Below are 10170 nucleotides of genomic sequence, written 5' to 3' on the forward strand. Positions count from 1 at the left end.
GTGCCCGGCCCTGATCAGATTTTTCATCTCACCATATTGAGTCACCATGAATCACTTCACATTTCTAATAGTGATAACACTAGCTAGATACCTCTAAAACCTCCACACTTGCCCGGGCATGGTGGCTCACGCCTGTAATCCTAGCACTCTGGGAGGCCGAGGTAGGAGAATTGCTTCAGGTCAGGAATTCGAGACCAGCTTGAGCAAGAGTGAGACCCCATCTCTACTAAAAATAGAAAGAAAATTAGCCAGACAACTAAACATGTATAGAAAAAATTAGCCGGGCATGGTGGTACATGCCTGTAATCCCAGCTACTTGGGAGGCTGAGGCAGAAGGATTGCTCAAGCCCAGGAGTTTGAGGTTGCTGTGAGCTAGGCTGATGCCACAGCACTCTAGCCTGGGCAACAGAGTGAGACTCTGTCCATATATATATATAAACAAACAAACGTACATCCAAAATTGCTTCATTTGGCCAGTCTTTATTTTTAGCCTTTTTTCCTCCAGTAAAGCCTAAGAAATTTTAGTCTGTATCTGTCGCCAAGGTTAAGCCCATATGTTTTTAAACATCTGCGACTTATTCCCTCCTCCTTTCATTGTTGAGACCCAGGGGTTCTGTGTCATTATTAACCCAACTAGGTATTGCAACTCACCTTTTATTATCCCTTGATTTTTACGTTTCCCATATTGACCCCCTAAAGAGACCACAGGATACATTCTGAGGAGGTGACAAAAATGAAGCCTGTAGGTGTCAAGACTGGTGTAAACTAGATTCAAACTCTTTAACTTAAACCTCTACCATTTCCAAAAATGAATGTTTTGATGCCAGGGGAAAAAAACTAATAAGTACCAGTTAGTGGTATGGTCATGGCCATGTGTTGGCTTGCTGGCTTTTTCTTTTTTTCTTTTCCTTAAGTGCTCATATAAACATGGTTAGATCAGGAAGTAAGAAAGTTGAGAGCTACTACTGTGTGGAAAGGATCCTTAAGAACTACATGGCCTTCCAACGGTTGTAGTTCTTTTTCTGCTCCCCCTTAAAAATTGTTTTGTGATTAATCTTTGCTGAATCATAAAAAGAAACAGGGTTTAGAATACTGTGGTTTTCTACTTATTTTGAGATTTTAAGAGATTCATAACTAATGTAGTGTCTGTCTTGTCTGCTGCTTTCTGGGTAAGACTGATCATTTCTCCCTTGTCAGCCCTAATCTCCTGCCCATTGTTTACCCATCTTATCTTCCCACTTTGTTAACCCATTCCCTCACTTACTTCCAAAGCCATTCTACATGAAAATATTTAGGGATTACCATGATGGGTATTTTGAAGAGATCAGGTTATCCAAAGTTTTTCCTTGTCACTTCTGATATTGATAAGGATTTAAAGAACAATGTTACATTTTTTCTTGTGTGTGTGTGTGTGTATATGTATTCCCAAATAACCATGCTAACGAAGAGGCGTTGTACTGTAGCTAATATAAAATATTGATTAAATAATCCCAAATTAATTTGTATTGTACTTTGGAATGCATTTAAACAATTTTTTTCCTTAATCCTTCATTGGCAGGAATGCATTTTGATTCTTAGGAAAAGAGTATATCTGACTTTCTAGGAGTTGGTACTTCAAACTTTATATCTTGAGAGTATTATTATGATACTTCCACTTGGGAGAAATTAGATAGCTGCTAATTCTCTTATCAAACCTTCATCTTAGTTTTTTGCTGCTTCAGATTTTTTACTGGGTATGGAAAATGACACCTGGGAGTGATTCAGACCAGCCCAAGTTGAACCGCTAACTCTTTCTAGCTCACACACTTGGTTCATAAACTAGACTGAAATGAAGAAGTAGAGTGATTTGATTTTAAAACGTCTTCTGATGACTTACTGGAAGTATTTTCCCCTGCTAAAGTTAAGTGCTGCCATGTAATTCAGCCATCATGTGGGCCTTCTACAAACTTTTCCCTTTTAGTTTCTGGTAAGCCATAGGGGAAGTGGAGGAGTGCTTTCAGTTATAGCAGAAGGGGAGAAAAAGTAAGAGATAAAAGGAAAACAGGACCCAAATAACGTAAGACATGGAAGTATTTGGAAGTAAATACAAAAGTTTAAGTGAGCTCTTGGAGGGAAACAGTATTTTTAAAACCTTAAAATGTTATTAGTATTACTGACAAAGGACTTTAGAATTATTTTATTTATTTATTTATGTATTTATTTATTTAATTTTCTTTGAGGTGCATCTCATTCTGTCACCCCGGCTAGAATGCAGTGGTGTCATCGTAGCTCACTGCAATCTCAAACTCCTGGGCTCAAGCGATCCTCAATCCTCCTGCCTCAGCCTGCTGAGTAGCTGGGATTACAGGCGCATGCCACTACGCCTGGCTCATTTTTTCTATTTTTTGTAGAGACAGGGTCTCGCTCAAGCTGGTCTAGACCTTCTATCTTCAAGCGATCCTTCTGCCTTGGCCTCCCAGAGTGTTAGGATTACAGGCTTGAGCCACTGTGCCCAGCCTTATTTTTTTTATTATTACATTTTTTAGAGGTGGGATCTCGCTTTGTTGTCCAGACTGGAGTGCAGTGGTGCAATCATAGCTCACTGAAGCCTTGAACTCCTGGGCCCAAGTGATCCTCCTGCCTCAGCCTTCCAAGTAGCTGGGACTACAGGCACACACCACTACCCCTGCATAATTTTCCATATTTTTTGTAGAGATGGGTTTTTGCTATGTTTCTCAGGCTGGTCTCAAACTCCTGGCCTCAAGCAATCCTCCTGCTTTGGTCTCGACAAGTGCAGGGATTACAGGTGTGAGCCACCTTGCTGGCATATATTTTTAGATGCTGATGTTCTAACAGTTATACAACTCACGAAAATGTTTATATGATTTTCGTAGAAAGAGATTCTTGTGTTGTTGGAAAAGTAACCTTAGAGTTAGTGTACTGGAACTCTTCTGACTTTCAAACTGTGACTTAAGCTGGGCGTGGTGATGCGTACCGGTAGTCCCAGCTACTTGGGAGACTGAGGCAGAAGGATCACTTGAGCCCTGGAGTTCAAGGCTGCAGTGAGCTATGATTGCGCCATATACTCCAGACTGAGTGACAGAGTGAGCCCCCGTTGGCTAAGAGAATATATTTTTGTGCTAGGAAATACTAAGATCCTAAGTTTTAATTATGGCTCCAACACTTACAAGCTTTATGATTTTTCGTCAGTTACTAAACTTGTCCCTTTGAGCCTCATTTTCCCCATTTTAAAAGGGAATAATAATAATATCTGCCCCCAGGGCTGCTAAGAGAATTACATAAGATAATACATGTAATTGTCTCTTATAGTTCCTGAAACATTGTGTAGGCCAAAAAATATTATTGCAGTGTTATCATTAGCATCATCACTATTATTGGTATTATACTATGAGAAAACCATTTGTCTCCCCATGTCCTCAATCTTAATTTTCCTATCTATAAAATATGAACAGTAGTCTTACTTCCCAACTTTTATGTTGGGATATGAGGATAAATGATTTCAAAAATGTGAAAACTGGCCGGGCGCGGTGGCTCACACCTGTAATCCTAGCACTCTGGGAGGCCGAGGCGGGCGGATTGTTTGAGCTCAGGAGTTTGAAACCAGCCTGAGCAAGAGCGAGACCCCGTCTCTACCAAAAATAGAAAGAAATTAATTGGACAACTAAAAATATACAGAAAAAGTTAGCTGGGCATGGTGGCACATGCCTGTAGTCCCAGCTACTTGGGAGGCTGAGGCAGAAGGATTGCTTTAGCCCAGGAGTTTGAGGTTGCTGTGAACTAGGCTGACGCCACGGCACTTACTCTAGCCCGGGCAAAAGAGTGAGACTCTGTCTCAAAAAAAAAAAAAAAAAAAGAATGTGAAACCTTTCCTAATAGGATAGATTCAATGCACAAGGTATTCATGTTATTATTTAAAAGATGCTTTTGCTTTCCCTAAAGCAAAAAAAAAAAGACAAAAACCAAAAAACTTATTCCATCAAGAAAGCAAAAATACCCAGTATATGAAGACAATATAATTGCTCTTAATAGCTTGGCCCATTTGAAAATGATATCAGAGTATGGACAGTTGATTTTTTTTAAGGAAAACTCTGTCCTGGGCCTTGGGCTTCTTTCCTTGTTCCTTATTCCTATTTTCTATGACAGGATCCCACCAGGGGCCATCTAGGTAGTACTGCCATTGTCAGTGGAACACTAAAGGTCAATTAGCATGTCGTCAATTTAAGTGCTTGATATCTAATTTTCTACATTGATCCATTGGAATGAATCTTCTATTATACAGGGTATTGAAATTCTAAGATAATTTTCCTTTTTACAGATAAAGAAACAGGAACAGAAAGATTGATGTTATGTGTTCAACATCATATTTGGGATTGAAAATACAGCATATCCTGAGTTTCCAGTCCCATTTCTAGTTGTTTTCTCATAGGGTTATGGGGAAAATATGGGAATATCTTTGATTGTCATGCTGACTATGGGTCGCTACTGGCATTTGGTGACTAGGAGCCAGGGATGCTGATCATCCAGTAATTTGATGGACAATCTCACAGGAAGAATAAGTGACCTGTCCAAAATATCAGTTGCATTCCTATTGAAAAATACTGACATCCCACCTGGGCTTCTCCTTGGGTAGGTGTGTTTCCTTTCCCTAATTCTCTTTTCTTAATAGAAGTTCTTTTTTTAGTTAAGTCCTTTGTATTAGGATGGCATGTGATACAGTCAGTTCTCTGGAAATAACCTAGTTTTGTTGGGATTTTTTTGTTGCCATGTTGGTGGGAAAGGCTGGGCAAGAATCCTTCCGTTCTATCACCCGTTCCTACTACAGGGGAGCAGCTGGAGCATTGCTGGTGTACGACATTACAAGGTGAGCCAGATCTTTGTGCATGGGAGGGAGACTCTTCCTTATATTGTCTAAAGCTTTTTTTTTTTTTTTTCTATCTACTGATTCTGTTAAGAATGCTAAGTAGGAATGACCTCTCTAATATTTTTCTTTACACATATAGCTTTCCCTCTTTTCCCATATATTTGGCATTGTTTTGGCCTTTTGAAATCGGCCCCTGACCCACTTTGTAAATTTTTCTGCTGTAGACGTGAAACCTTCAACCACCTGACCTCATGGTTAGAGGATGCCCGGCAGCACTCTAGTTCCAACATGGTTATCATGCTCATTGGGAATAAGAGGTAAAATTTTATCTATGTGAATAATAGTTAACAGGAGTCATCTAGGTCCTCTGTGGACATTGAGTTTCTTGGTCTTCAAATTTTTTCAGTTTGTGGTGCTCTTAGTGTTTCAGTAAAAAAATTTTTTGATTGTGGCAAAATATGTATAACATAAAATTTACCATTTTAACTATTTCTAAGTGTACAGTTCTGTGGCATTAAGTATAATATATTCACATTGTTCTGCAACATCACCACCATTTATCTCCAGAACTTCATCTTCTCAAATAAACTGTACTCATTCAACACTAACTCCCCATCTTCCCCCCACCCCATTGCAACCATCATTCTACTTTCTTACTCTATGAATTTGATTACTATAGGTATAACATGTAAGTGGAATCATGCTTTTGTGACTGGCTTATTTCAGTTAGCATAATGCCTTCAGTGTTTATCCATGTTGTAGCATGTGTCAGAATTTCCTTCTATTTTAAGGATGAGTATGTATGTCTATACCACATTTTGTTTATCCATCCATCCAGGGACACTTGGGTTGCTGCCACCTTTTGGCTATTGTGAATAAGGCTGCTATGACCAGGTCCCTGCTTTGAATTCTTTTGAGTATATACCCAGAAGTGGGTTGCTAGATCATATGATAATTCTGTGTTTAATTTTTTGAGGAACTGCATACTATTTTCCATAGCAACTGGACCATTTTACATTCCTACCAGCAATGCACAAGGGTTCTGGTTTCCTCACATGTCAACGCATGCTATTCTAAGTAAATTTTTTGGCACCCATAGGCCAAAAGAAATACCTAATAATTTTATTATTAAATAATTTCAAACAACTTAAGTATTTTTTATAACAACAACTATTTAGAAAACGAAAAACATAGATTAAAAGAAAAAATAATATTTTTATTGCATTCTGAAATAGCCACAATTACTTACTAATGACCTGTGTGTGTCTGTTGGGCACTGCACAGCTTCTCAAACTTTGGAATCAAGATTGGACACTACCACTCTCATTTCCTGTTCGATATTAAATTTTGTGCAGTACTTTTTTATCACAGTAGCTGCCAAAAACAGCTTCACAGAGGTAGGAAGATACTGAACAGAATCCATCTCAATCTGATGTTGACACTGCAGACTATCTTAAATTTGTAATTCACGTGACGTTATGATGTGGAGTGTTACTGTGTTTCCCTCAAAAATTTAAAGTATCTCCTGACACCCTTGTGAGTTTGTAGTCATGCCCAGGGAGCACTGTTTGAGAACTGCAGCCACAGGCTACTCGTATTTATTTATTGGTTCAACTGATTTACTGGAAACCTTTGTATTAGACACCGTGCCAAACTCTGAGTTTGTAAGACGAAAAAAAGTCATGCCCTTGCTTTCATCGTGCTTACAGTCTGGAAGGGCCATAGGTGGTAAATATAATTTTTTTTTTTTTTTGAGACAGGGTCTTGCACTATAGCCCAGGCTAGAGTACAGTGTCATGATCATAGCTTATTATAACATCAAACTCCTGGGTTCAAGCAATCCTCCCACCTCAGCCTCCAGAGTAGCTAGGACTATAGGGATGCACTGCCAAACCAGGTAATTTTTTCAATTTTTTGTAGAGATAGGATCTCACTGTCTTGCCCAGGTAGTTTCAAACTCTTGGCCTCAAGTGATCCTCCCACCTTGGCCTCCCAAAGTGCAGAGATTACAGGCATGAGCCTCTATGCATGGCCATAATAGAGTAAGGTATTATCTTCAGTCATGCAGCAGCTGTCCCGAATCTGAAGAATATTTTCCAAGAAGCTACAGAAATCAGTAACCCTATACAAGAGTATAGCATCTACATTCTTTACGAATTAACTGGGAGTTGAAACCACAATGGGATTCTTCAAGAACTAGATTTTCCTCTTTCACTTGCATTATTTTTTTAGTTTTCTTCCTAATTAATCTCTTACAGTGACCTAGAGTCTCGTAGGGATGTGAAGAGAGAAGAAGGAGAGGCCTTTGCTCGGGAGCATGGACTTATATTCATGGAAACTTCAGCCAAAACAGCCTGCAATGTTGAAGAGGTACTATTTGGAAAAAAGCAGGGAGAGCTCTTCAGAGATTACACCATTATCTTGTCCTTTTATTCAGAATTCTCTTCTCCTGTAAGTCACGGGTAAAGAAAGGATGTCTTTTGGTCACAGTAACAGAACCATTGTTACTTACAAATCCTTTTAGTTGGAGTGTCTAAGGGGTCCGCCGGAAGTAATCCCAAGCCCGGGATTGATGGTATCTTGAGTAACTAATAGAGAAGAGAATATGTTTGGTATGTTGGCACCTTTGCAGAAGGTGTGAACCTAGGAATCCTAGGAATATCTTGGATTAGTACCAGAATATCACATAATCCCTTTTTTTCTTTTTGAAATTACTCTCAATGGTTTTTACAGTGACATTTGGAGGAACTTCTATAATTTTACTGCCTTCTAATGGTTCCTCATTCACCTTAGAAATCCAAATAGGAATATTTATATTCTCTTTCTCTCATTTCTCTACCTAAACTTGAGACTGATAATATGATTTATGTCTCCTTTAGGCCTTCATTAACACAGCCAAAGAAATATATAGGAAGATCCAGCAGGGTTTATTTGATGTCCACAATGAGGTAAGAAAGGGTGGGGGTGCTGCCAGTTAACTTTGATTTGTTATGAATAGGATTGGAAGCTCCTTAGAGTGGAATGCTTATATTCCCCATCTATCATTATACTACTCATAGCTCTGCCAATTCAAACTTGCTTTTTTATATAGGTACACAGAAACCTGCCATCATTTTCTGTTTTTCCTTAAGTCTGAGACCCAGAATGCTTAAAGAGCTTATTAGTTGGTGATCTAAAAGTCTTATAAAATATGGGAGGTTTTCTTTTCAACATCATTTTCTTATGAATCCAGAACATAGGGGAGGTATAATTCTTAATTGCTTAGAAGGGCCATTTCTATAAGGCAAATTCTGGGACAAAACAAAAAAGAATCACATGCTAATATGCTACTTCTATTCTTTGCCTCCTCTTACTCTTACCTAATCACATCCTAATTCTGCACATAGCTATGAAATTTAAGTATAATAGTACATCTTAAAAATAGGAATGGGGACAGGCAAGGTGCCTCAACATCTGTAATCCTAACACTCTAGGAGGCCAAGATCGGAGAATCGCTTGAGGTCAGGAGTTCAAGACCAGCCTGAGCAAGAGTGAGACCCTGTCTCTACTAAAAACAGAAAAAAATGAGGCATGGTCGCACGTGCATGTAGTCCCAGCTACTTGGGAGGCTGAGGCAGGAGGATTGCTTGAGCCCAGGAGTTTGAGGTTGCAGTGAGCTGTGATAACACCACTGCACTGTACCTGGGACAACAGAGCAAGACTCTCAAAAAAAAAAAAAAAAAAAAAATGGCATGGGGTACAGTGGCTCATGCCTATAGTCCCAGCCTACGTGAGAGGCTGAGGTGGAAGGGTTGTGTAAAGCCAGGAATTCGAGGGTATATAGTACACAATGATCATGCCTGTGAAAAGCCACTGTACTCCAGCCTGGGTAACATGGGAAGACCCTGTCTCTTTTTTACTTTTTATTTATTTATTTATTTATTTTGAGACAGGGTCTCACTCTGTTGCCTGGGCTAGAGTGAGTACCGTGGCATCATCCTAGCTCACAGCAACCTCAAACTCCTGGGCTCAAGCAATCCTTCTGCCTCAGCCTCCCGAGTAGCTGAGACTACAGGCATGTGCCACCATGCCTGGCTAATTTTTTCTATATGTTTTTAGTTGTCCGATTAATTTCTTTCTATTTTTAGTAGAGACGGGGTCTTGCTCTTGCAAGGCTGGTCTCGAACTCCTGACCTTGAGCGATCCACCCGCCTCGGCCTCCCAGAGTGCTAGGATTACTGGCGTGAGCCACCGCGCCCGGCCCTTGTCTCTTTTTAAAAAAAAGAAAAAAAAGGAGGTGGGCACAAAAGACATTTCTAGTAAACTGTGATACTTATGCCACAGGTAATCATCTTAGTCTTATTGTCATAGATTATTGTTCCACAACAATCTGGCTAGAGCACATGGTTAACTGCCAAGGTCATGCCTGCTTTTAGAAAATTAATTATTTCTCCTTTCTCCCATTCACTTTAACACTGAGTTGGGAACTGTTGCCTCTTTTCTTTTACAGGCAAATGGCATCAAGATTGGGCCCCAACAGTCAATTTCTACATCAGTGGGACCCAGCGCCTCGCAGCGGAACAGTCGTGACGTAGGATCCAACTCTGGCTGCTGCTGAACATCTGGCCTGAACTCTTTTTTTTCCTCCTGGAACAGCTTCAGATCAATAGGCTTAATGAAAGAGGTCTTACTTGCTTTGGCTGAGAGCAGCCTCTTTTCAAGGTGTGATGTTTTGCCTTTCCACTTAAAGACCATGGGAGAATTTGGGCCCTTGCTGACCTGTCCTTCTTCAGGGACGTGAACATTCCCTATAGATTAGGGCTCTTCTCACCCTGTTATTTTAATTTCTAAAATGTTAGGATCAAAGTTTATTGTCACAGTAGTTAAAGAATAAATAATTTCATAAGCATATACAATCTCTCCCCACCAAGAATTAGGATCAAGGATATTCTGCTTGAACACTTGAGATTACTGTGATCTGGCTGGCCTTTAGATGATGGATCCTCTGCCAAGGAATTTCATTGAATTTTTTTCTTGCCTTTGGGGGTCTACTTGCTACTTCATAAGAATTTTTGCAAAAGGCAGTTCCTTCTACTTGCTTAAGGATGCAGAGTACTATCTCATTGCTAGTTTCTATCTCTTAGAGTAACTACAAAAGTTTTGAGAGCAGTGGAGTTGGTCCTGGACCTATAGCCACTTAATTACCTAAAGAAAACTCTGTTCTGTGTTCATTTTATTTTAGGGACCAAATCTAATATTGTAGTCTTTCACCAGACAGACTTCCACTGTTTCATCATACTTACTTCTTAACTAGACCTACTTAGACTTTG

The 10170-nt window shown here is 39.6% G+C and overlaps 1 protein-coding gene across 2 annotated transcripts in view; it reads left to right on the plus strand.

The window, feature by feature from the left end:
* Positions 1-9905, plus strand: part of RAB2B (RAB2B, member RAS oncogene family) — a 26748-nt gene extending 16843 nt beyond the window's left edge. The window contains exons 2-6 of one of the 2 annotated variants that reach the window (XM_012649319.1): positions 4823-4861; positions 5086-5178; positions 7120-7231; positions 7741-7809; positions 9351-9905. In XM_012649319.1, the coding sequence (XP_012504773.1) occupies positions 4823-4861; positions 5086-5178; positions 7120-7231; positions 7741-7809; positions 9351-9458 (421 nt within the window). In that variant the 3' untranslated portion in view covers positions 9459-9905. Of the gene's footprint in view, positions 1-4778; positions 4862-5085; positions 5179-7119; positions 7232-7740; positions 7810-9350 lie in introns of both variants that reach the window. The other variant, XM_012649318.1, reaches the window with a different exon arrangement.
* Positions 9906-10170: the final 265 nt, after the last annotated feature.

This window comes from Propithecus coquereli, unplaced genomic scaffold, assembly GCF_000956105.1.
Source record: "Propithecus coquereli isolate 6110/MARCELLA unplaced genomic scaffold, Pcoq_1.0 Scaffold3, whole genome shotgun sequence".
NCBI lineage: Eukaryota > Metazoa > Chordata > Mammalia > Primates > Indriidae > Propithecus > Propithecus coquereli.